Source organism: Lutra lutra, chromosome 10 (assembly GCF_902655055.1).
Source record: "Lutra lutra chromosome 10, mLutLut1.2, whole genome shotgun sequence".
Classification (NCBI taxonomy): Eukaryota; Metazoa; Chordata; class Mammalia; order Carnivora; family Mustelidae; genus Lutra; species Lutra lutra.
The window spans coordinates 67,496,740-67,523,520 of record NC_062287.1 but is presented as its reverse complement, the minus strand read 5'-3'; the positions used below and the strand labels follow the sequence as shown (position 1 = coordinate 67,523,520).

At 43.1% G+C, this 26,781-nt stretch overlaps 1 protein-coding gene across 6 annotated transcripts in view; it reads right to left on the bottom strand.

The window, feature by feature from the left end:
• Window positions 1-5,287: 5,287 nt before the first annotated feature.
• MICAL2 (microtubule associated monooxygenase, calponin and LIM domain containing 2) overlaps window positions 5,288-26,781 on the bottom strand; it is a 216,382-nt gene continuing 194,888 nt past the window's right edge. For 5 of the 6 annotated variants that reach the window (XM_047690500.1, XM_047690501.1, XM_047690503.1 and 2 more), the window contains 3 exons: window positions 15,671-15,773; window positions 11,786-11,859; window positions 5,288-8,458 (listed from right to left, as the gene is read on the bottom strand). In XM_047690500.1, the coding sequence (XP_047546456.1) occupies window positions 8,274-8,458; window positions 11,786-11,859; window positions 15,671-15,773 (362 nt within the window). In that variant the 3' untranslated portion in view covers window positions 5,288-8,273. The remainder of the gene's footprint in view (window positions 8,459-11,785; window positions 11,860-15,670; window positions 15,774-26,781) is intronic. The other variant, XM_047690499.1, reaches the window with a different exon arrangement.

Below are 26,781 nucleotides of genomic sequence, written 5' to 3'. Positions count from 1 at the left end.
AAGCAGACAAATGCCCAGAGGTCACCAAACCAGGGACCTCCCAGGAACCTCCCCCTGCTTGCTTTAGTTTGGGACTTGAAAAGACTGTCCTTTGGTAGACAAAGAGAAAATAAAGGCATTTACGTTAAAAAGCACAACTGAGAAAAATTGTCAATAGCGGACCCAAACTGAAATAAAGTGTATGACATAAAGAAAATTATTCCAGATGGAAGCCTGGTGACACAGGGAGGAAGAAAGCACAAATAAAAGGGTAAATTCAAAAGGATATTGACTAAATAAAGTAATCATAATGTCTTATAGTGTTTAAAAATATAGAAATCAAAATACACAGAAGCGAAATCATTTCAATTGGAAAGTGAATAAATGGTGTTAGAGTTCCAAGGTCCAGGCACTATCTGGGAAGGAGTAAAGGAAACAACTTATATTGGACTTTGATAAATCAAGCAATCATGTTGTAGCCTGTAGGGTAATCATGAAAGAATAGTGAAAGAGTAACTATTACTGGTAAACAATGGAGAGAAAATTGGATTCTGCTCCACTCAGACAGATTTCATAAATCGTTTTTGTGATCTGTACCTGTCATATTTAAGCAGCTTGTCTTTTGCATTCTGTTTCCTTTTTCTTTTGCTGTGTTACTTTTTGTTGTTGTTGTATAGATTAAAAGCCCAGAATATAGAGGTAACACAACATCTCAAATTAAGCTCAAGTTAAACTGGAAGAGGTTTTCACTGGGGAAAGTTGTATATTTCCCAAACGTGAATACCATCTGTTATGGGTTGAGTTGTGTCCCCTAAAAATATATTGAAACCCTAACCCCCGAACCTCAAAATGTGACCTTATTTGGCAATACAGTCATTGCAGATGCCCTTAGTTCTGTTAAAATAGGATGTCAGGCAAACTGGATGAGAATGGGCTCCCAACCCCGTAAAACCAATGTCCTTGACAGAGGAAAGTTTGAGCACAAACATGCACAGAAGAAAGATGATGCGAAGACACACAGAAGACTAACAGCCCCTGAGATTATGCTGCCATAAGCCAAGGGATGCTTGGGGGGGCTTAGAAGGAAGCATTGCAGGGGACACACCTTCATTTTGGACTTTTAGCCTTGAGAACTGTAAGAGATTACATTTCTGTTATGTTAAGCCATCCAGCTTGTGGTCCTTTGTTATGGCTGCCTACCAAAATGATACACGTCTAAGGGACAAATGTCCCTTAGATCATGAAGAGGGTTCTATAAAGGGTCTGGATCTTAATTAATAATCAGAGTTGTCTGACCACATCAAAGCGGTGGGGGCTGGTTGCAGTGTGGGAGTGCGGGGCAGGGGTGCTGGTGGTGAAGAGAAGCCAGCCAGAGCCTCCTGGGGACTTCTTTGATCACTGAAAGCGAAGAGAGCTCTCCGGATGAAAAGAATGTGTGAGAGATAAAATGGCTCTGGAGTGGGACACTTAAGAACTCTTAAGGGAGTGTGCCTCTTGGGAACTCTGGGGTATTAGCAATGGCCTCTGAAGGCCAGTCTGCCAGCGATCACGTCCTTCAAGAGCGCTGCTTGCATGGGCTAAGGCGGCCAGATGGCAGGGTTGGGGGTGGCCAAGTGAGGAAAGCCCTCAGGGCAGGGAAAGTTGAAAGAACTAGGCCTTGGTTTGTGACAGGGGAACTGAGGGTGGGGTGTTGTCAAGGATCACACAGGATGATGCCATTCAAACGACCGGTGATCCAGCCATGGCAGAATGTGTCCCAAGATCTTTGAGACAGGTGACCTGCTTATCTATCCTTTAAGAGCCCAGTAATGAACTGTAGACATTAGTGGGGGATTCATCACCTGAACATGGTAGCTGAGGGCCAACTACATGCACAGACGGGGCTCTAAAATCAGTGGCTGCTACTTGAGTAGTCTAATAAAGGACTGGAGAACACTCTAGAAGAACAGCAAAAGGGGCAGAGCTTTTAAGCAGAGAAAGCAGTGATCAGACACTTCAGATACAGCTAGACAAGAATTCCTGGAGTCCCAGTGATTCTGTTTGTGTGTGGTCCGTGTCACAGGCCACGAATATTACTCCCAAGTCTCCCCTACCCTTTCCCATGGAGGTGTGATTGGAGGAGCAAGGTCACAGTTGTCACGGTTGTAATCGGTTATAATCCACCTTCCTCCCACACCTGCCTCCAGACTCCTGTGGCCTGGAGGAACAAGTCTCCACTCCCATCTTCGCTTGGGATATTTCCTTGTAGGGAGGAAGGTGAGAAATATTACATCTAGCCATGAGCTGGAAGCCAGTCACCATGGCCAGATGGTGTTTTTAGGGTGTATTTGAGAAACCCTTGGCCAAAGAGGTCAGCAGAGCCCAGCCTGGAGACACAGAGTCCCAAAAGAGAGGTGACGATGCTCTGGGAAGTGCGGTCCCTGGCCTAGCTTACAACTTCTACTTCCTCTCGTGGGAACTGCCCCCATTCTTCCCTGTTCTGCTGAGATTTGAGATGTCGTTTTCTGTTTCTGCTGTTGGGATTAGAAAAGTTCAAGATTCACCATGGCCATTCCAATGACAAAGGCATATTCTGGCCAATCCCATTTTAAAACTGGAGCCTAAGTACAGCAGACAGACTCTTGCAAGGAACCTGGGAGGGAGGGGGAAAGGAGGCAGGGTCAGCTCCATTTCAGAGATGAAGACATCCAGGCATAATCGAGGTGTCCAGTGAGCAAAGGCAGAACTGGAACTTGAGCCCTGAAATAGAGACTCTTAGCTCCAGTTACCGTGTCTGGAATGATCACCCTTGTTGGGTTTTTCTTGAGCTATCTTTTCAGATCACACACTTATGGTGTTGGGACTACTATACATAAACACACATGCATTTCTCCCAAACTCTTATGGGAATAATTTTCAATTATTCTGGGGATGGGAAAGGAACTAAATTCAGATGTATTCCAACCTACTGCCCCAATAACAGGTTATTTGGTTCCATTTCACCCAGGACCATGAGTGCTATTTTCTGGTGACTGCTGTCCTACTCCTCTCTATCTGCATGACCTAAGGACCTACAAAAACCAGCTGGTCCCCAAGACACTCCATCTGTCCTCACCTTCTCCCATCCCTTCAGCGCTATGTTCTTGCTTCCTAACCCTTGGGACCTGGGATTTGAAGGTGTCATGCCATGCTTCTCTATTTGGGGCTAAAAGCTGCCCTCGAGGTCCATGGCAGTGTGTCACGGGTGTTTGGTAACCTGGGATAAACAAGATGCATCTTCCTAGAGTATCATGCTTATTGAAAGATTTTTGTGAGGGGTGGTGGAGGTTAGGTAACTTACCTGTTCTAAAAGATTGTTGTCATGTTAGAGTATAGCTAGATGCAGGTTGGAAGGAAACACAAAGCACGCCAAAGGGGTGGCTTGGGCTTCCATGCCCAGTTTCCCCTGAGCAGGGCTGGGCAGAGAGCTGTTGGGGGAGAGTGACAATGGGAACCAATCTAGGAAAGGAAGGGAAGGAAACAGCAGGTGCAGGTCTGGGTGAGGACACAGGGTAAGGCTGTCTAGCCCGGTGGTCGAGGGCCCAGGTTCTGGAGGCCGACATCTGGGTCTAGCCCTAGTTTCACTCCTTCGTACCTGGACGACCAGGTCAACTGAGCCTCTGTGGCTCAGTCTTATCCCCAGAATAGGCTATCTGAAGGATTTTGCTTCCAAGATTAAATGGAATAATGCACTCACAGAGCTTATTACAGCAGCTGGCAGGTGAGGTGAGCTGAATTCGTAGTACCCAGCACCACGATCAGGGTGAGAGGGCTCCTCAGGGGAGCCCTGACAGCACTGGTTGGGCTTTTCATTTTTCTAGAAACAAGCTGGGAAAGGGAGTGAGCATGACACTACCACGCATGCCCGGAAAGCTGAGGGCTGGTGAGTCGCAGTGAACGGGCCAGCTAAAGGTTGAGAGTGTGTGGCTCTGAGAGCCAGAGAAGGGCAGATGAGCCCCAGCACCAGCACAAGAACATTTGTAAAGTGCCATCAAAAGTGTCTGGCCTTAGCTGCTGCTTCCCCTGCTGCTGAAATGTTAGCGCTTGCAAAATAGGGGCTCTTATCTGCAGTTATGTTTACTTGTTGTTAATATTCAATGGGAAAAAGTAGATCATGGCAAATATTCCATCAGCAGACAAAGCTTTTCAACAATGGGGAAACTCAGTGTGAAATGCTGGGGACTGGCCACTTGGCTAACCTGATGTGGCAATTCTGGTGGATTGTGCTGACACATTTCATGAAAATTTGCATTCACTGGGATTAAGAATGGAAACAAATAAACTCGGTCTTGAAAGTATGCATTGAAGAAAGAGGCCAATTCGGTGTAGGCGGGAGCATTCCTGCTGAGCGAATGTAATACAATATCAGGCCAGGCCAGGTGAGAAGGTAAGATGAACGGGGAGGTGGAACCAGGATTGGCTCCTTATCTCCCCTTCCCCAGCTCTGAGGGTCACTTTCTTGGCTGGAACAACAGACCCGAGGCAATTCACTCCTCTTCCCATTCCAGTCTGATCCACTGGCCAGGTAAGTCCTTCCAAGTGCCCCCGTGGGAAAAAAGCATCCAGCGTTAATTCACAGTCTCCCACATGAAATCAAAGCTTTGCCCTGGTCCTTTCGAAGAAAGAAATGGAATGGATGCTGCCCTCGGAAGTGCCAGACCAAGCCCACATGAAAACGTTGTGATTGCTTTAACAGAAAACCATTTATTTTTGGTTCATTTCAGTATTTATAGCAGCGTACATGTAACGCTTTTCAGTCCACATGAATAGTTTCCAATGCTTGGAGCAAATTAATCTTTTACAAGCTACTCAGCAGTGAGGTTAGAAGATAAACAGTAGGTGAGATAGTACACGCTCCCCTGTATGTGAACCTTCCTATTACAGTAAACTCCATTCGAGCTCACCACGTCCAATGACTGCCACTCTCTCTGTTCATGTTGCAGCCCCAGCTGTCCCCTGCCACCTCTGCCCTGCTGAGGCACTTCTCTGATCAGCCACCTGGGTGGGACTTACTGCCATTTTCAGTTTGGAAGGAAAAGCCCGTAAATCTGCTTCCTGGGAAGACAGACATTGCTGAATTGTCATTTGCCTCCAGAATTCAGAAAACATCAATTTCATTGCAGCTCATCAGAGTTAGAAACACCTGCCACTTCCTTTCTCAGTTGCAATTAACATGCTGCATCTCAGCATTGATTGATTCCAAGCAGCCTGACACTGCCCAAGTCAAGGTTTAAAGCAAACGGTACAAGCTGGTATTACTTTTCACAGTTGTAGAAACGAACTTATTTTAATTGCCACAGGAGTGCTGCGGTTGCTGGGGTTTAAAGTCCTTATCCTTGAGACAAATGTGAGTAGACTAGGCTGATGCTTGTAATAAAAATAGTTATCTTTGTATTTATTTGGAAGTGGTACTTGTTTATTTGTTTGTTTATTATTCTTTGCATTTATTTGTGGGTGGAGGACGAATATTCTTCCCTCATGCCATTATCTGCTCAGGGCTGCACGACCCCACAGGCAATCAGAGAATGTTTGTTAAACACATAGATCAACCAACGAATGGTTTGGGAGAGGAAGCTTGAGAACTGTCCTCTCCATCCCTCTTATGTTAAACCCTTACCTTGCGACCATTGTGAGCCCTTCAGTTTAACTTAAAAGCTGTACGAGACTGTCTCTAACACATGACACGAGGCTGGGGCTTTCTGTCTCATCCAGAGCCCTACGTTGTCCAGCTTTGATCACGAGTGCTCTTTTATGGGACAGAAGAAGTTGTTTTCATCATAATCCTTCCTATTCATATTGCGTTAAAAAAACCCCATCTTTAAAATGTACAGTATTTTACATTTTGAGGGTCTTACGACATTCTTTATTTGTGAATAAGGAATGGAACTATGGAAAATAATTCAACAGCCACATTATTTATGTCCTTTTGGAAGTGTTCGTTGAAACTGTCATGTACCACCAAGCTGAAAGCCGTAGTAAGTAGAAGGCTGTTACATATGAGGTTTATGTTCCAACTTGGCCAGATAAGACTCAGCTTTAAACTACAGAACAGTCTGCGGAAGAAAAAGTGAACAAATTGCTTCCCTTGTCTATTAACAGAAGACGAGGGCCAAGAAACACCTTCTTTCTTGGCCCTCTTGGGAGAACCTTTCTTTTAGATGAAAACAGAACAAATTAAAATAAGTGGCAATTAATTCTTTTTATAACAACAACCCAGACACTATACATGTGAGCAGCCTCTGTGAAATGATAGCACGCTTTCATGTAACTGACAGAAAAGACTGGGTTTGGATATTTCTGAACATTCAAAAATAAAAACTGAAGTTCTATATCTCTCTCCTTTAAATGAATTAAAATTCCTGAGTATCCATAGTTTTACCTTTAAATACCTAATGACTGAAAATATTATTTTAACTACCTCTACAAATCTTTAATACTTTGCAACTCACTGTCCCCAACAACTGGGTTATTTGTCTGTTAAATAGCTTATATACCAATATCTTAGTGCCCGTAGCATAACACAGGAAAACCAGAAATAGGAGGAAATCCTATTAGCAATTTCCACCAAATATATAAATAAATAAGAATAAATAGCCATAAATGGCACAGTTTTGATAGCTCGATGCCTGCACATATTCCCTCATAGAAGAATTCATGCACTAGAAGATCTGATTCTTTTTTTAAAGAAAGGAAAAAGGAAGAGGAAGGAAGGAAAGAAGATAGGAAAAGAGAATTGCAACCTTTGGAATTTGGTATGCCATGGAAAGTTTCCATTTAACACCTCTCCAAGTGTGGGCGGGCTTGGGAAACCCAGTTACATTTCTAATTTCCGGCTTGTCGGCTGGCCAAATTGGCATGCATGGATAGCATCTCAGACAGAAGCGGTTCACGGTCAACTTACATTGAGGAGAGTTAGGTCTCTGGTCAGAGTCAACTGTCGCAAAGCACCTTCTGTTCAGCGACCCATTTACACACTTGCAGAAATGAGAGAGGGCAAACACGTAACAAAGAGTTCCTCAGTCCGTCTCTTGTCAGTGACAGACTGAATCTTCAAAGAATCCCATTGAGGGAAAACAATCAATTTCTGACAACAGATCACTATGTAAAACATGGTTCGCATGGGACCCATCAGAAGGGCCCAGGAATCCCTCGTCAGTGCACAAAACTCCATCTCTTGGTTTTCTTTTCACATTGAAAATGTCATTTAAAAAATCCACAACCCAGTCTGAGATTTGGTCCCTGTATTTGGTAAATGGGGTCACGGCACTCAGCTACCCGGGGGAAGTTCAGAAGTGATTTCGTCCTTGTCTGGTGGAGTTCCGAGGGGATCCCTGGAGAAAGTGTTGGAGATGCTTGTCTTTGGACCCGAGAAGACTGCCTTCGGGAAGCATCCTCATCTTGGATCTCTAGTGGGTGTGCTTCAGTAGCAGCACCCGCCTCAATGACACTTTATCAACAAATGAGTTTCCCTTTTGCCATCACCAATAGCCATATAAGAAAAGCACTGGAAAACTATTCATCTTCTAGAAATGCTTTTCATATGTTCCAGGGGCAGAGTTTTCTTTCCTTTTCTCTTTCCTTTTTTTTTTTCTGTTTTGTTTTTTAAACAAAATTAAGGCTCAAATGTTGTCTTCAACTCTCATTGCTTATGTATATTATATTAAGGCTTACAAATACAACTGGTAAATTAAATCCAGGATTGAATTAACACCTGCTATATGAGTTATTTGCTTTATGTAACCAGTAATCTCAAGGTTTCTCCTTTTTTTTCTGGAAACACAATTTAAATATTAACCTAATCTTTAAACCGTGGCTGCTTCTTTCTGACATTTGGAAACCGGTCATCCATGCAAAAAAAAAAAAAAAAAAGGCAAATATGGATATATTAATGAAAAGGCAGCTTCTTAAAAACCTGGAGATGTGTAACTCAATGAATTGGGAAGATAAATGGTAAAGGCAACAGGAAAGTCGATCTCCATGTCCCTTTCTCGGGAAAACAATGCTGGTCATCTGCCAAGGTCACCTCCAAGGTGAGACCTGCCAGAGGGACTGCTGATCTCATAACAGTCTTTGTATTTTCTTCATTAGAATCTCTGGAAGGGTCTCGGGCAGCTGTACTCCAGATGGGAGAATTTTCATGTTTAAGAAAAGATGGCAATAGGGCATCGCTTAAGTTCCAGGTACCCCAGATCCTGCCAAAGGAATCGTGAGTACATAGGGTGTTCCTGGCCCCATCCGCCCTCAGCCAGCATCCGGAGAGCGCCCCTTGGGCCTGCTCACGTCCTGCTCAGCTGACAGCCCCTGGAGAATATGAAGCTTTCAAAGTGCTGGTCTTCAGCCTTTTCTTTTATGCGCTGCTCCTCTAAGGAGTCCACGAGTCTGTCCCTTTGTTCAATCACTTGCATCATCTCGCTGAATATTTCTCTCTCCTCGTTCAGATCATTCTCATCTTTCTGGCTCTCTAAAAAGCAAAAAAGGAAAAGCGTGAGACCTAAGGTAACATTTGGCCCAGGGAGAGAGCTCTTGGTGTGGACGTTTCTTGATTGTTTTGGACTTGTTTCTGCCTTTTAATTTCCACGGAGAAAACAAGGAAATGAATTTAACACCAGGGGACTGTTCTTGAAGCCACAGATTCGCAAGGAGGGTGCTCTGTGCGGCAGTCGGCTCAGTTTTCATCGTGGGGCTACAGATAAAGCAACAGGGGGAAATCCCTTTGTGAGGGAAAGAGTATCCACCAAGCCCGACCTAGTCCTCCAGCCTCCCCTCCCCGGCAAAAAAGAAACCAGCCAAACAACAAAAAGGCTGTTTTCCCTAAACATGTCTGAACTGCAGCAAAGAAATCTACGTGCAAAGTTCTGAGTAAGCCGTCTGCATCAGTGGCTACGATTTAATGCGGAGAATCCTTTTCTTCATGTGTAGTTCATGACAAATTGCAGCCTTTGAGTGGAGACCAAGCAGGAGCAAAGCAGGACTCCGGTTGGCCAATGGGACTGTGTCTCCAGCCTGTGACTATGTTTTCCCTATTGCCTTCAGAGTACAAGATCTTCTTCCTAGTTGGCCTGATGCCTCCAATTGCCTGGGGGACATGAGATGGCTGCAAAAGGAAAGGCAAGGCTAAGAAACAGATCGTAATGGCTTTCCAACAGTCAAAAGAGATGTTAAGGCAGATGGAAGTCTTGTCATCCAGACTACTGCCTTGGGAAAGGACATTATATTAAATACCTTCGCCCCTTCCCTTCAGCAAACTGGGGACTAGGTAGTGAGACTGATCCTGGAGCAGCCAAGGGCCTCTGTTTCTTGCAACAGGATTAGTTCTGAGGACAGGGTCAGGAAGAAGGTATACATGACAAAAGGGAGATGGGGAAGCATCATTCCCTTTCCACCTCATGTTTTATGGGAGAGAGAAGAGAAGCAGAGGATGAGAGCCCTGTGCTCCAGCCTCTCTATTCTGAGCCAAGAAATGTCATACCATTTGATGGGAACACTGGGGGCCAACGGATTCTTACCCTGCCCCTTGGATGGAATTCTGGGAAGAAGTCGGCTGGAAGGGCGCCTCGTGTGTGAACATGGGACAGTACATTGTGGTTGGGCAGAGAAGGGTCTGAGTCTGGTTTTCCAGCTCTCCATCTGCTGTGTATGGCCCAGGTGGGACCCAGAAGTGCCCACCAGCCCCGGAGCCATCAAAGGTAGCTGTTCAATAGGCCCCCAAGAGGGCTTCCCCATGTTGAGGAGTGATATGGTCCCACAGCGGAGACATGTGGCCAAGCTGAATGGAGGAGGTGCCAGGGAACGCCATCAGGCTCCAGGCACACCGAGGAGGGCCCAGGCTAGGGTGGATGCCAGCCACAATGTTAAGATCCTTAGCTGCAAATGCCAGCAGAGAGAATGGCAGCCCGGTGACCAGACAGCTGTGTGGGGGCTCAGCCAGTCAAAGCAACCAGTACAGACAGCTAATGCCTCAAATTCACACAAACCTGCCTCAGGCTTCCCTGGCCTCAGGCTTCCCTGGCCTCAGGGAGAAGAACTGAAGGAAAAGGTTGCCATCTCCAAGACATTTTCATCCCAAAGAGACTGAGCTCTTCCTACACGGACTGTCTAAATTATTCCATCGGACTGAGTTTACTAGAGAGGGATACATTTCTTTTCTTTTCTTTTCCTTTCTTTTCTTTTCTTTTCTCTTCTTTTCTTTTCTTTCTTGCTAACTAGGGGGATAAAGCTTTTATGGAAGATGATCTCAGGTATAGTCAAAATGAAGAAGCTTTTTGGGGGGCGCGTTATACCAGAGAGGAGTGAAGAGATGTATGATCCTCGATCCTCACAAAAAAATTTTAAAAAAAGGGACGCCTGGCTGGCTTAGTTGGTTAAGCAGCTGCCTTCGGCTCAGGTCATGATCCCAACATCCTGGGATCGAGTCCCACATGCGGCTCCTTGCTCGGCAGGGAGCCTGCTTCTCCCTCTGCCTCTGCCTGCCACTCTGTCTGCCTGTGCTTGCTCTCTTGCTCTCTCTCTCTCTGACAAATAAATAAAATCTTTAAAAAACAAAATTTTTTTTAAAAAGAAAATTCAAAGGTGGCTCATGGGGTCTGTTGGTGGTATTTATTTTGCTACCCTGAAATGGAGCAAACTGAAATTTTTATTAAATGTATAAATCAGATATTATGTTGTATATTTTGTTCATCTAGGTATATCCCAGTGTTGGTCCTTATTTGGTAATTAACGCAGAAAAAAACCTCTCTCTCAAACTCGGCTTCTCATCAGGGGACTCATCTGAGTCCATCTGACAAATACAAACGATGTATACCAATTTTATTTATTCTGTATAGTGAGTGCAGCCCTGTAAGGATTTTGCTAGAAAAAGAATTTTTGGCTACGAAGAAAGTCCACAGATCACTACTACGTGGGAAAGAGCAGGCGTCCCTGAGTCTGTGGTGGTTTGTTCCGGAACTTTAGCCCCCTTACCACTTACCTCACGCATGCCAAGTGTGCTGAGATTTCGTTTCTAAACTGTAAAATGGGGATAAAATGCCTAAGTAAAACTAACCATGATGATGACTAATATTTACTAATATCCAATATTTACTAGGTGCTTGCCCTGTACCAGGCAACCCCATAGGGAGGTGCCATGTTTGGGCCATGAGGTATAAAGAAATCATTGAACTTGTCCTTTCAAACCTAGGTCTAAGGCATAAACAGTGAATACGCCTGGCGTGCTAGAGCCAATGAACACATAATCAAGACAGCATGTCAACCGAATTTATTTCCACTCTCCTCCTTCATGGTAGAGATCATTTTCTCACATGCGCCCTGCCCTGGCCCATGGGGGGAAGGCTGTTTCTGATACCATGTCTAGTGCCCCGCAGAACGAGGCCCGCCTTCGTCAGGCACCTATGTCCTGGCCCTCATCTCGGTGTATGACAATCCCGTCTGCACGTTGGCTTCTCCAGAACCCAGGGCAGGGGAGCTCTTCTTCATGCACCAGGCCCACACTAGACTCTCAGCAAATATTTCTAAACTGAATAGAGGGGGGAGTGAATGAACGATTTTGTTCTCTTAGCTGGTGCGACGGAGTCCAATGCTGCCCTCATAGGCCAGGTGAACAAAGCCAGCCAGAGCATCTCGCCGGGCAGCCGGTGGGCTTCCCCCTCCCCAGCCTCTCCCTCCGCCTCCAGGCTGCTCACACAAGGTGGGAGGAGTGCCCTGCGTTGGGATTTGGGGTGTGCTCTGTGCAAGTGCCTTTCCAGGGAAAAATATCCTTCACAGGGGCCCAAACACATATCCCTGTACTCACCCTCCTTGAGCATTTTCTGTCTTAATTTCTGTTCCAGTCTGCTTTGATGATCTTCCAATTCTAATTCTTGGGCCCTGGGGGTAAGAAAATGTTCACACCTTGTAAATACTGAAGATATGCCTAAAACAGTGAGTAAGCTCACTGACTATAGTTACTACATTCTTTTTTTTTTTTTTTTCCTTTTAATTAAAACTGGGGTCTTGGAATATCTTTAAATGGGAAGGTCTGGGGCTGAAGGAGCTGAGAAGGGCTGCTGGGTTCCGCTGAAGGCCAGAGATGAAGGAGCAGCTGAAGGTTGGGATGTGATCCCAGGGGGCATCTGAAAGACCACTCAGGCCACCCTCTGGGGACGGATCATTAAGAAAAGGCTAGAATAATCCAGGGGAGAAGCAATGACAATCTGAAACTCTCTTCTCTTTTAGGGGCAACATGACTTCGAGTATTGCCTCTAACAGCTCCCAGATCTCCGATTGTGGTAAATGACAAAACCAGGAGGAGGAGACAGGAGTGAGCCATTTTGTTCAGGCAGAGCCATAACCTCCGCACAGCTCTCCGTCCAGTGGTAGGAGACGTGCAAAGAAGAGTCTGTGATGCTTTTGGAGTCATCAGGCTGGGATCTCCTTGCTTCCGCCAATAGAAACAGCAGAGTCAAGGAGTGAAGTTCATTCTTGGTGAAGGTCAGTTAGGCACTCCTTGACCTTTCAATGCCTGGGGCTATCTGATGTGTGGGCAAGGGGCCCACATGCCAGGCCATGTGTAATGTGGAGGTTCCCCCCTTCGGAAACCCAACTCTGGAGCGCGTAGGAGAAATCAGGACCACACACAGATGTTGCAGGGGTCAGAGATGGTGGTTGAAACCCTGTGATCCCTAAAAGGAAGACTACAGAGAAAGGAAAGTTTGAAGACAGGAGCTTGGAAATGCCTACACTGAGAAGGCAAAAAAAAAAAAAAAAAAAAAAAAGAGATGTAGCCAGGAAGGAAGCCATCCGAGCTCTGAAAAGAGATAAAAAAGATATAAAAAAGAGATAAAAATGAGCTCTGAAAAGAGATGATGCGAGGCAGCATCACAGAAACCCAGAGGAGAGAGTTTTGAGAGAGAAGAGAGAGGCTGAGGTGAGAGAGGCTCACTGCTACAGAGACACCCGAGTGGGGGAGGGCTGGGAATAGGGCCTCTGTTTGACAGCGCCCGGGCCTTCGCTTCCAGCCCCTCTCGCTGTGTGCATGGAGCTGCCACAGCTTTGGGGTCATTTTGCTGTGCCCTGCTGTTGCTGCCCTATTTCTGTGACTTCTCCTGCTACTTGGGCCAAGATCCCTGCCATGTTTAAAATATTCTGCCTTTTGGGGGCGCCTGGGTGGCTCAGTGGGTTAAAGCCTCTGCCTTCAGCTCAGGTCATGATCCCAGGGTCCTGGGATCGAACCCCGCATCGGGCTTTCTGCTCAGTGGAAACTCTGCTTCCCTTCCTCTCTTTCTGCCTGCCTCTCTGCCTACTTGTAAAAATCTTTAAAAAAAAAATTCTGCCTTTTGTTATTGACTCTGAACTTCTCTTAGGTCCTCTCTGGTTGCCCGTGGAAATGTACCACTCAAGGCTTCCTTCAGGAGAGAACTTTCTGGGCCGAGTGCCAAGAGCTGACTCCTGAGGTACAGTCTACTCAGTGTGGTGCTGAGGCCACACTGTGCCCAGACAGCATCCTGCCAATGACAGAGCACAGCGGGCAGCGCTAGAGCTGGACTCCTCTGGTGGCATCTTTGCTCCTGTACTCTTTGGCCGGGCTGAGACGTTCTCGGCGCTGCACCGCAGTTCGGAGTTTCCTCCGCCCAATTCTCTTTCCTCCCCACTCCCTTCACAGGTGTCAGGACCACAGAGGGTGTGCGACTTCCCTCTTATTCCCCCTTCCATTCTCCTTTATCCTACTATGTCTCTTTTGCTTCTTTTTTTTTTTTTTTTTTTCAAGATTTATTTATTTAGAGAGAGAGCAGCGGGGAGGTCGCAGAGGGAGAGAGAGAATCCCAAGCAGACTCCCCACTGAGGGCAGGGCCCGACAGAGATTTCGATCCCAGGACCCTGAGATCATGACCTGAGCCGAAATCAAGATCCGGCCTCTTAGCCGACTGAGCCACCCAGGCGCCCCGACTCTTGCGCTTCTAGTCCTGTCTTGGCATCTGCTTTCCCAAAGCACTCAAGTTGCTTGTCTAGGATGTTTGTCCCTGTTCCAACAGCTCTTTCTCTAAACTAAAACCCATCCTTTAACAGAGCTCCTGCCCGCTTTCATCTAGTTCCCATGCCTGAGTTCTTCCCTGTGGCCTATCTTGGAGAAGAAAGTTCCCTCTGGCCACGTGCTAACTAGGGAAGCCAGGCACTGAGCACTGGGAGCAGGAGCCACTGCCTTCCTGATCGTCATAGGGAGAACCTACGCACAGACAAGGCTGCTCCTGCCACAAACTTCCACGGAGCTCTCGCCATGTTTTCTTATCGCTGGTGTGCTATGTGTTTGCATGTCTGTCTCCCCTGAAACCATGAGATCCTAGAAGATAGGGACTGTGGCCCGCTCATTCTTCTTTCCACCGTACCCAGCACAGTTCCTGACACAGAGGATGTGTTGGATATGCTTTTGTTGAATGAACGTTGTGATTCAGATCTGGTCCAGAGGCGGATGGTAGGGTTGTGTAAAAAGGGCTTTGCAGTCAGGTGGACAAGGACAGGTGTTGCTCAGAGTCTCAGCACGTGTATCAACTTAAAAAACAGTGATCGAAAAAATAATCGCTAAGGAAGATGCCTTCTTCCTCATTCCTGGACATTCTTTCCACGTCCATGGAGCTCAATGAGTGTAACTCCTGGCCTCCTTCCCCAGAAGACTGAAGACCACTCTTACTCACTCTCACCCCCAGGAGAGGCAGATTTGGGAAGAAACTAGGTGAACTCAACTCACACCCTTTTTTTCTTGGGATCAGCCAGCCTGGAGCAGACCTGCCTTCTTGATTACTCTGAGCCTTGCCATAGATCTAGGGCAAGACTTCTCAATCTTGACACTATTGGCATTTTAGGCTGAATAACTCTCTGTTGGTGGCAGGGAGAGGGGCATCCTGTGAATCGTACAATGTTAAGTAGCACTCTTGGCCTCTCTTCACTAGATGCTAGCATCACCTCCTAGGTGTGACACCCAAATATGTCTCCAGATATTGGTGAATATCCCCTGGGGGGCAAAACTGTCCCCAGGTGAGATCCGCTGGGCTAGAGTCAAAGACTTGCCCCTAAGAAGCAAGTGGGTCCATTAACTTTTGTGATGCCATAGGGGAATATGGGTAACAATGGGGTCAGGTTAGTGCAGTGGGCTGAATGGTTACCCCAGAGATATGTCTGCATCCTGGCTTGAGTGACCTTCAACTCTGTCCCAGTGTGATGAGATCCAGCTCCACCTTTTGATCTCCCAGCAGCCTTCAACCTCACGTTCAGAGTCCCTCAGTATGGTAAATACTCAAGGACGTGGCTAGGCAGATCTTCCCAAGCCCTTCCAGGGTTCATACCCAGAGGCCAAGAACATGCCTCCCCATCACAGGTGCGTGGCTACAGGTGCCCCCTGCCCCCACTGGCCCAGGGTGGGGGACAAGGATAGACTGGAAATACCTTATCCAAATGCTCTCCAGCTCCAGACCCGTCACCTGACATCAATTTCAGCCACAGGACTCCAGAGAGAGAACAGACAACGGGAGATTCTCTGTGCTAATGCCAACAGGATATGCAAGACGCCAAATATCAATTTGCCTCAATCACAGTTCTGTATGCACGAGGAGAAGAATTCTTGGGACTTCAACCTGGGCGGGCGAGCCGCCCCTCTCCCACCCCCTTTGCTTTTAGGACTCACTGTTATCTGTGTTGCCTTACTTACATGATCAGTAGCTCCGACTCATATCGCATTAATTTATTCTTCTCCAGAGCCAGCTTAAACCATTCCTGCAAAAGCTGTGCTTCATCTTGTGTGCCTGAATCTGCTTAAGAAATCAACAGCAAATGTGTTAGATTGGCGTTTCTCTCCCCGTGATCAACCTGGTTAGGAGCTGCGTTAGTGGCCATGTTTGTAGCGGAAAAAGGCTCAGCAGGTGGCAGCCCCCCGATGGCCTGTTGACGCCTTGGTTGCAGGTTGCGGGCCGACAAATCACACCCCCCTGGGCATGCTCTGGGGGAGAGGTCCTCTTGGACACTGAGGGCAGGAATCCTTTGGCTCCAACAGCCATGTAATCTCGATAATGCCCTGCCGTAAATGAAACTTCGCCTGCCTCTGAGTACGTCCTCTGTGAAACTTCTGTATGCTTGCACATCACATTCTCCACCAAAGAAAACCCTAGAAACTCTCCTGGTTACTATCTCCTCCTCCCTTTCTTCTCCCAAATCAAACGATTAGTGAGTGGCCAGGTGGGGTGTGGCTCCCTTCGTGGGGCTGAAACACCCATGCCACATTTAATCATAGAGGGGTGGTGATGGCTATTTTTTTATTTTTGCACGAAGAAAAGCCAATAATGGGAAAAAAAAATGTTACCAGCTCTGAGTCTCGCTGGGAGAGCTAAATTCATATCTTCTTATAACTTAGATTATGACCTTTATTGAACGTAAGAATAACCATGAGAAAACTGACACTGCTTTTAGATATGCAATGCTAGATGCTCAAGGTTTAGATAATATAATGATAAAACCTGGGTGTATTTCTAAAGTAGCAACATGGAGGTGGCTTTTTAGTATTTCACCGTGAAATGAGGACACGGGCTGTATTACAAAGCCCATGGCCACTCTAGGAGGATTTGTACTGGAGTGTCCCATAGGCAGAGGGGATGACAGTGCAGACGGAAGTTATACGTGACCTTGAGCCTTTACTTCTTCACTGGTTAAACTGAACAACAAGACATGCAAGTAATGCAACAGTAACAAGCTACTGTTTATTAAGCAGTGATCACGCGCAAGTCAGCGGGTTCCATGCATTACATGGGACATCACATTTAATCCTCATGACAAACTCACCAGTAGGGTTGCTTATTGTCACCACTTGAGAGCTGAAGAAAGCAGAGGTTTAGAAGATTAATTTTCCTGAGGTCACAGTTAGTAAGTGGCCGAACCAGGGCTTGAACTCAAGTGAACTTTATCCTAAGCCCAGGCTTTCTCCTGCTTGTATAGCACTCCCCCTCCTCCTCACTCCTTCCCTCCTTCTTATAGGCATGTAAGGTAAGTCACACCCTTAGCACATTGCCTTGTTCCTAGTAAGTCATCCATAAAAATGAGTTCCCTTGTCTCCCTGTCTTTTTTTAAAAAAGATTTTATTTATTTGAGAGAGAGAGAGAGAAAGAAAGTGGAGGGAAAGGCAGAAGGAGAGGGAGAAGCAGGTTCCACTGAGCAGGAAGCCTGAAGTGGGGCTCCATCCTAGGACCCTGGGGTCATGACCTGAGCAGGATGCCCAAACGACTGAGCCACCCAGGTGCCCCCCTCACTGTCTTCTTGACCACCTTTTTGTTCATATGGACAGTTGGGTCTAGAGAGATTTTATAAAGTGCCCCAAATTACATAATTAATGGGTAACTGGTGCTATAATGCAGATCTTGACTTCTGATGAATTCATTCATTTGTCCATTTCATCCATCCATTCATCCATAAATTTACTATTTAATAACACCTATTTATTGAATAGGTATTGGATACTACTTTAGGTACTAGAGATACAGTGACAGATAATGTTACATATCATGAGAAATTTGGACATAGTCATAAGGCATAATGCCTGCTCTCTCTCTCTCTCTAAGACTCTTTTGAATCAGGTGGATTTAGAGGTAGAATAAAATAGATCATTAGGAAACTCTTGCAACAATAAAGCAACAAAAAAGTACTCTGGGAATACAGAGGAGGGAGGCTTTTCCTGGCCAGGATATGAGGCTGGCTTCCCGAGAAAGGTGGCATTTGAACTGGTGTGTTGAAAAATGAGTAACACCTGGAGAGGAAATAATGAGGATGGGAGAGAACATTTCCAAGAAGGAACAATGTCAGCAAAGACATAGAGATGGAACAGAGGCAGTAGATACATAGATCAGGCAGGGCTAAGGGGGTGGGAGGGGTGCATGGTGAGGTCTGGGAGTATCTGAGGATCTCATCATAGAAGCCCCTGAACGTCACACTAGGATTCTCACACTTTATGCTGTGGAACACAAAGGGACACTCAAGGTGGCTGAGGATAATGTAAGTGACGTTTTACCCAGAAAGCATTAAAAGGGAAAGAGGGAGGGAGAAAAATAAGCAATATATTATTCTTCCTTAGGTTTCTTGGGTGAGTGAGTGAATGAATGAATGAATTTATAAATATGTTGAATACCAACATCTCCTAAGTCACGTTCATGGTGTCAAGGGGCAGGGATGAATAAGCATCAGTTTCAACTCTTAGGGAAACTGGGAGCTTGCGGTTCAGCAGGGAAAGCCACCACTGCACAGCCAAAGAGAATACAACGTGTCCCTTGCTATGACAACACAGAAGGGAATGAAAGAATAAAATATATAGACCAGAGATCATATAGAACATAGAAGTTACTTTAAACTCAGACTTGGGAGCCAACTTGTACGCTTCCACGCCCCACCACGCGAGCTTGAATACTTAGCATAGTCTCCCTGAGCCTCCACCTTTTTTATCTGTTACAGAAATGCAGTGGGATTGACTGTGCACACGAAGACCTTAACCTAGCCCCCGCAATGGCATGTGGTTTAAGCTCAATAAATGGTAACAGTCATTTTCCAGGATGCAACTGAAAGCGAGTCTGAATCAAACAGAGTATCAACATCTCACAGTGGAGAGACCTGCCCTGGGGCTACAGAGGTGTCTTAGCTGCCCTGTGTCTTCACTGGGCTCCTACTACCTTGCACGTGAAGGTGGTCTTTCCACACCGGCAGTGGTGAAGTCTGATGACTCCAGGTTCTATTTCTGCAACTGATCTTTTCTCTCACCTGATTCAAGACTTTCTGTATCTTGTTAAATATCATCTTGTTTATTCTGTTCCATCATAGGGGAATCTTTTGAATATTTCATCTAGCTGACACAGTCCTTGCTTTGGGATTTCTGCAGAATTGATAAATGGGCATCCTGGGCCTTTATGCAATATTGAAAAACAAAATGTCAGATGGGACTGGACCAAGAACAGAGCCATCTGGCCCATTATTAGGGACCCTTCTCAGGCTTTGGGTGAGGCTGTTCTACACACTGTGAATATACCCGATCATCCAACACACATGTCTATATTTTGTCCATGAGGCTGTTACAGGAAACTTTGGTAAACTAATTTCCTGAAATCAAGCTTCACAATGTCTGCCATGTCCACTGGCACTACAAACCTCACAACTCCACCCAGAGAAGGAAATGACATTTGTTTTCACAGCTTCTCAGTAAACACTAATGGTTCCTAATAATCTCTAAATTTCTTTCTAAATATTCACAATTTCTTTCATAATGCTTTCTAGAATTTTGACCAGGATCAGAATTCCTATTTCTTTCCCATGTGATGTGAAACATAGAAAATATACTAGCATTCAGTCTTTGGTTCTGGAATTCTCCATGGGTTTCCAAAGGCGGAGGTTACATCTACCCAATATTTCAAACACCAGGAGGTTAATTTGGTTCATTCAACCAATTCTGAGTAATGCCACACCCAAGACACTAGTCTATATACCATCTCTCACCTGGGCTTACAAACCTGAATTCATTGCTGTCTCATTTTTCTCTCTAGATTTCTCATGCAGTTTCAATTCCCTCTTCTAGATGTCTTTAACATTTCTAGATTGAGGACCATTTTCCTTGATAAAGAAAACATAAAAGCTGAGAGTTGGAAATTCTGTCTTTTTTCATCATGTAACATTACACCATCTGCCTCAGCACTGGGCCTCTCCTTTCCTTGTTGTCAATCCAAAAGAAACAGCTTTAAAGGCACTATTTTGCTGTCTTTAGAGTTTTTTGTTGTTTATTTGTTTGTTTTGTTGGTTTTTTTTTTTTTTTAATTCCAGATTTGGCCTCTTTGCCGCATTATACCAACAGGTTCAAGCCAGACTTTTACCCTGCATTACATGTCTCCTTAATCTCTCTTATGTGTCCTTCTAAAACGTGATCCAGGAGAGAGCTGCCTAGCCGCACTGATTTCTACTGATGCTACTATACTCAACAGACACAAGCTGAACTGTATCGTTCCATCCAATTTTCTTTTTTTCCCATGAAATAATTTACAATAGTTTTTTGTTTGTTTGTTTGTTTGTTTGGTTTTTGGAGTCTTCCTTTCCTCAACAGTCAAAATCACTTTGGGGGATTATCTTTGAACATCCCGCAATTGATCCGTTTCCCTGTTGATGGAGATCTAAGTTGCTCTTCACGTTCTGCTCTGCAATATACACTCGCAAATGAACTTCTTGAAAAGTATGGTATGCAAAGGGTCGATCAGTTTCACAGCAGAAAACCGAAGTGTTTTCCAAAGAGCTATGACAGTTTTTACTCCCACTAACATTGAATAAAAAGCTCTGCTGGCTTCTTATCCTTGCCACATCCTTAGTGCTATGAAGTTTTTTAAACTTTGCCAATTTAATAGTTTAAAATAGTTTCTCATTGTAGTCCTCATTTGCATTTTCCTAGTTACTGATGAGTATTCTTTCTGTGAAATATATATTTTTATTATTCGCCTATTTTATTTTTTTTAATTTAAATCCAATTAATTAATACATAATGTTATTATTGGTTTCAGAGGTAGAGGTTAGTGACCCATCCGTCTTACATAATACCAGTGCTCAGTACATCACGTGCCCTCCTTAATGTCTATCACCCAGTTACTCCATCCTCTCACCCCCGCCCCCCCCCCCCCCCCAGCAACCTTCAGTTTGTTTCCTGAGATTAAGAGCCTCTTATGGTTTGTCTTCCTCTCTGGTTTCATCTTGTTTTATCTTTTTCTCTTTTCCCCTATTATCCTCTGTTTTGTTTCTTAAATTCTACACATGAGTGAAATCATATGATAATTGTTTTTCTCTGGTTGACATATTTCACTTAGCAAAATACCCTCTGGTTCCATCCATGTCATTGCAAATCATTTGCCTATTTGTATACAGGCAAATATTTGCTTTTCTATTTCTTATTGATTTCCAAGAGTTCTTTACATAGTCTAGAACACCGATTCTTTTTTGGTTATATTTGTGGCAGATGTAGCTTCTGAAGTAGCGACTTATCTTCTCTTTTCCTTCATTGTGTCTACAGACGACCAGCTTGAGGTTAAAAAGATTCTTTCTAACTTTTCAAGTTTCATTTTTCATATTAAATCTTTCATCCTTATGAAACTGATTTGTTTGTGTGATGTAAGGCTCAATTTCATCTTTTTCCTCTGTTGAAAACCACTTGTCGGGCGCCTGGGTGGCTCAGTGGGTTAGGCCGCTGCCTTCGGCTCAGGTCGTGATCTCAGGGTCCTGGGATCGAGTCCCGCATCGGGCTCTCTGCTCAGCGAGAAGCCTGCTTCCCTCTCTCTCTCTCTCTGCCTGCCTCTCCGTCTACTTGTGATCTCTCTCTGTCAAATAAGTAAATAAAATCTTAAAAAAAAAAAAAAGAAAGAAAGAAAACCACTTGTCCCAGAATCACTCATTTCCTGTGATCTGCAGTGCTACTGCAGGCTTGTATCAGGTTTTTGTACATGTGAGATTATGTTTGAATCTTTTGGTGGCTTTCAGTGAAGCATTAAAATTGGCTTCATAAAGGTTCTGTACATTTTTTGTTTCATTTTTTCCCTAGGTACCATATGTTTTTATGCTAATGCAAGTGACATCTTTGCTCTTTCATTTTTTAATTGCTTTATGCTGAGATCTAGAAATGCAATTGCTTTTTCTATTTTAAGCTTATATCCCATCACAGTCATATAGGCTCTTCTTATATTTAATAATTTATTTGTCCATTTTGGGGTGCTTCTCATGTGGATAATTCTATTATCTGGAAGCAACAAAATTTGCTTCTTCCTTTCCAAACCTTATGCCATTTTCCCCTTGTCTTACTGAACTATCATCTCCTGTGCAATGTTGACTAGAAGAGGTAGTCATTCTTCTCTTATTTCTGATTTTTAAAGAAACGCTTCTAATATTTTACCATTTAACAGTGATGTTTGCTATAACATTTTCAAAGATACCTTTCAAACTAAAAACATTTACCCTGTTCCTATTCCTTTTTTGCTAAAAGTTTTTGTCCCAAATGAGTGTTGAATTTTGTCAAATGATATTTTCTTCTTATGTTGAAGAGACCATTTGATTTTCCCCTTTCATTTGTTAATATGGTGATTGTTAAATCACCCTTAGTTTGCCAAATTTTAAAATTAATTGCATTAAATATTCATTTATATTTTTATTTTTTTGTATCTGTCATATCTATGGTTATGTCTGCCCTTTTCAATCCTAATCTGTTTATTTCAGTCTTCTATCTTCTTTTTAAAAATCAGTTTAAGAGGGTTGCTTCTAGTCTTTTATTAGTCTTTTCAAAGAACCAACATTTGGCTTGCTTGGTCCTCTCCCTTTTACAATGAATGACTCTATTTCATTTCCTTCTGCTTATTATCTTCTTGCTTAGGTTTATTTTGTTTTTGCTTTTTCTAAACTAAGTTGAAGGCTTAACTCATTAACTTTCAGCCTTTCTTCTTTTCTAATAAAAGTATTCAGGGCAATACCTCTCAACAGAGTTTTCACTATATCCCCTGAGTTTTGATCTACTGTTCTCCTGTATGTAAAGGTATATTTTGGTATATTTTAAATATATTTAGGTATTTAAATATATATTTTTTATGTATTATATATATTTTTATATATTTAAATATTTGGAATACTTTAAATTTCCAAGTATTTTTAGAAATTTGATTTTTTCTTTGATCCATGAGAAATGTATCTTTTTAAAAAGTTATTTATTTATTTATTTATTTGACAGAGAGAGAGAGAGAGATCACAAGTAGGCAGAGAAACAGGCAGAGAGAGAGGGGGAAGCAGGCTCCCCTTTAAGCAGAGAGCCCGATACGGGGCTCAATCCCAGGACCCTGAGATCATGACCTGAGCTGAAGGCAGAGGCTTAACCCACTGAGCCACCCAGGCACCCTGAGAAATGTATCTTTTAACTTCCCAAATGCATGGTTTTAGAAATTATCTCTTGGCTACTGACTTCTAAGTTAAGTACATGGTAAGTACATGGTACTATCGGATGTGGTCTGTGTAATTTAGGTTTTCTGAGATTTATTTTATGAACTACTATGGTTAATTTTTATAAATCACCATGTGAACTTGAGAAGAATATACATTCTCTATGTTGGTGGTAGAGGAATTTATAGATGTCTTTTAAATTAAGGTTATTAGTTGCATTGTTCACATTTATACCTTTGTTTGGTCTGCTTGACTGCCATTGACAGATATACTAAAATCTCCTGCCTCAGTAGTAGAAATTCTCCCTGTAGTTTATCTTTTTTTCTTGTTATATATATTATGAGCGTATTATTGTCAATACATACACATTTAAAACTGTGATATCTTCTTGGTGAGTTGATCATTTAAGACTTATGTAGTAATATGGGGCACCTGGATGGCTCAGTTGGTTGAGTTTCTAACTCTTGGTTTCACTCAGCTCCTGGTCAGGGTCCAGGGATCAAGTCCCGCATCAGGCTCCGTGCTGGGAACCCCTCTGGGCAGAGGGAGAGGGACAAGCAGACTTCATGCTTGTCCCTCTCCCTCTGCCCCTTCCCATGACTTGTGCTTTCTCTCTTACTCTCAAGTGAATGGATAAACAAAATCTTTTTTAAAAAATAAAAATTATGCAGTTATTTTATTCCTGTTTATTTCTAATCATCGTTTTGGTATTAAAGGCTATTTTATCTGCTTTTAATGTAATTACTTCCAGATTTTTTTCTCATTTCTTAAATATTTTTGTCAGAGAATTTTAAACACATACTACCCCCAGCTGTGTTTAGTTAGTATACTTGTTGTGTATTTATATTTTATATGGATTTGCTAAACAGCATATAGTTGTCTTGTTCATTAACTTTCATTATGATTACTGAGATATTTGGAGTTCCTTCTATGTCTTACTTTGTGCTATCTTTTTATCTTTCTAAAATGCTCTTCTGTTTTTACTTGGAATTGAGTGGGGATTTTTGTTTGGCTGATAATTACTTTTAAAAATTTCTTCTCCCTTTGTTTCCTCCAACAGATTTGGAAGTTACTAATTTTATTTCCATTGTTTCAGTGTCTACATTTAAGATTTAAAGAGGTATTTTTAATATCTTAACAAAGTTGACACTGTCTCAGCCTTCTTTTAAACATTATAAGGGTCCTGGGACACTTTACTTCCAATCATTCAACTCCAAACTTGTATCTTATATCCAGTACTTCAGTTCTGTTTTAAAAATCCATATTATTATTATTATTATTTTTTACGATTTTATTTATTTATTTGACAGAGAGAAATCACAAGTAGGCAGAGAGGCAGGCAGAGAGAGAGGAGGAAGCAGGCTCCCTGCTGAGCAGAAAGCCCGATGTGGGGCTCGAACCCAGGACCTGGGATCATGACCTGAGCCGAAGGCAGCGGCCCAACCCACTGAGCCACCCAGGCGCCCCTAAAAATCCATATTATTTTATATCAACAATGTTTATTTGATTTACTTACATGTTTATTATTTTTTTATTCACTATTTCTTCTTTCATATTTCAGACCATCTTTCTGCATATATCCTTTTCTCCTTAAAGTATATTGTCTAGAATTTTGTTTATACATAGTTAACTCTATTTGAGAAAAAAAAATGAACATTTCTTTATTGTGTACTTGTTCTTGAAACACAATTTTTCTGTTATACTGTTCTAGCTTGAGAGTTGGGTTTTTGTTTTGTTTTGTTTTTAGCTGTTTGACCCTTTTACTCCACTGTCTTGTAATGTCCATTATGGCTGTTGAAAAAAGGGCAGTTAGTAAAACTTTTGTTCCCTTTTGAGATGATTTATCTTTACTCTTTATCTACTTAAAGATCATCTCTGCCCTTGATATTCTACATTTTTCCTCATTGTGCCAAGGTAAGTATGGATGTATTTCAAATTTATCCTGATTTCTGTGTCCCAGAACCTCTGTCTCTATAGATTTATGTCTTTCACCCACTTGCAGAAGAAGGAAGCTAACATTTATAAATGCCTTGTTGTCATGTTTCATCCATTATCTCTTCAAATAATACATGACCTTAATTTTCTCTATTCTCTCCTTCCAGGACTCTGATTGAACATGCACTACACCTTCTTGTTTCATCTTCTACATCCATCCACAAACCACACTTCCATATTTTCCATCCATTTCTCTCTGTGCTGCAGTCTGGTTCATTTCCTCAGATTTACTGTCCAATTTACTTGTTCTCTCTACAGCTGTGTCCAAGCTGCTGTGCAATACATTCAATGAGTTTTTAATTTCAATGAATATATTTTTCATTTCCAGACTCTCCATTTATTTTTTTTAAATCCTTAAAAAAAAATCTCTGGTCATTTTCTCAACTTTTTACTCAGAAAAACTTAAACCTAAAGGATCAAGCATTTTATTTAGCTGTTATGTTTCTTTGGTCTCCTAGTCTCATCTAGAACAGTTCCTAAATAGCCCTCCGCCTTTTGTTTTTGTATAGCATTGACATTTGTGAGTTATTTTGCAGACTGTCTCTTAGTTTGCAATTGTCTGATTATATCCTTGAGGTAAAATTCAGGTTAAGCATTTCTGCCACGTAAGAGATGCTGTGTCTTTCTTGGTCCATCACAGCAGGAAGCTCACGATACTACATTTGACTGTGGTTACAGCCGGTCAAGGCAAAGGTGGTGTTGCCTGTCAACTTCTGTAGTGTTTTTTTCTACTTGCTCATTTTTCTGTGTCATCTATTTCTGCAAACGTTTGTCACAAGGACATAATATATTTGGTAACAATTTATAGTAGTTGAAGTTCTTGGCCATTTAAATTTGTGGTTTTGGCCATTCTTAGTGGCTCACTTCCTTGTGTTTTGTAGGATTATTTATTATTATCATCTCATAGTTTATTGAACTTAATTTGTCTGAATCCTGAGTGCATAAACTAAAGTGTGGTTTCTTTCACAGAGGATCTATACTTGTTGTTCAGGGAGCTGGAAGAACTGGTGTGATGTGGACTCCCGAGGTTAGCATCCCTCCTTTTTGTTAGTCCCAAGGCTTAAACTTTAAAACCACTGATATTTATCCTTAAGGCAATCCTGGATTTCTTTTTTATGCTTGCTTCCTTCCTGGCATGTGGAAGTTTCAGCACACTTGTCTTCTTCTTCTCTTCTTTCTTCTTGGTCCTAAGAGGTTTACCTCGCTTACTTGGGAGCCTAGCGGTATTTCAGAAAGTAGACTTGTGGGGAATAGGCTGTTACAGGATCTAGTCCACTATTCTGCTGTTCTGGGCTTCTTGGGAACTGCATTCTGTATTTCTGGCTGAGTCAGCCACTTGGTAATGTAGTTTCAAATATTTTTCCAGGTAAAGATTATTATGACCGTGTTTTTTAAACCTGAGGGTTGCAAAGTTAACTTAATGGGCCACCACAAGCACTAAAAATAAGACAGAATGGAAAGCACTAGTCATTTACATGTAGCAAAATTCAATATTATTTCTTGATGAATTGTATTCAATTATATATTTATATGTACTAACTTGTGATACAAAATGCACGTCTTGCTGTTGTCATGGTGGTTTTTTTGTGTAAAGAAATACTCTAAGGCAGATAACCTTAATGTGCCTGGAATCCACACAGTGGAGAGGACTCGAGGCTTCTTCCTCAGGAGGAGAATCTGGGGGTCACCCTCACAGGGCCCTTCTTTGTTGTGAGGCCCCTGACTTTCTATAAGGTGGCCATGGAGGCTGAATCTAAGGGGAACACACAGTCAAAGGATAATTCCTATCTGTTGAGTAAAACAATCTGCAGTAGACCCTGAGCCTCTCTGCATGTCTCTGCTCAGTGTGCC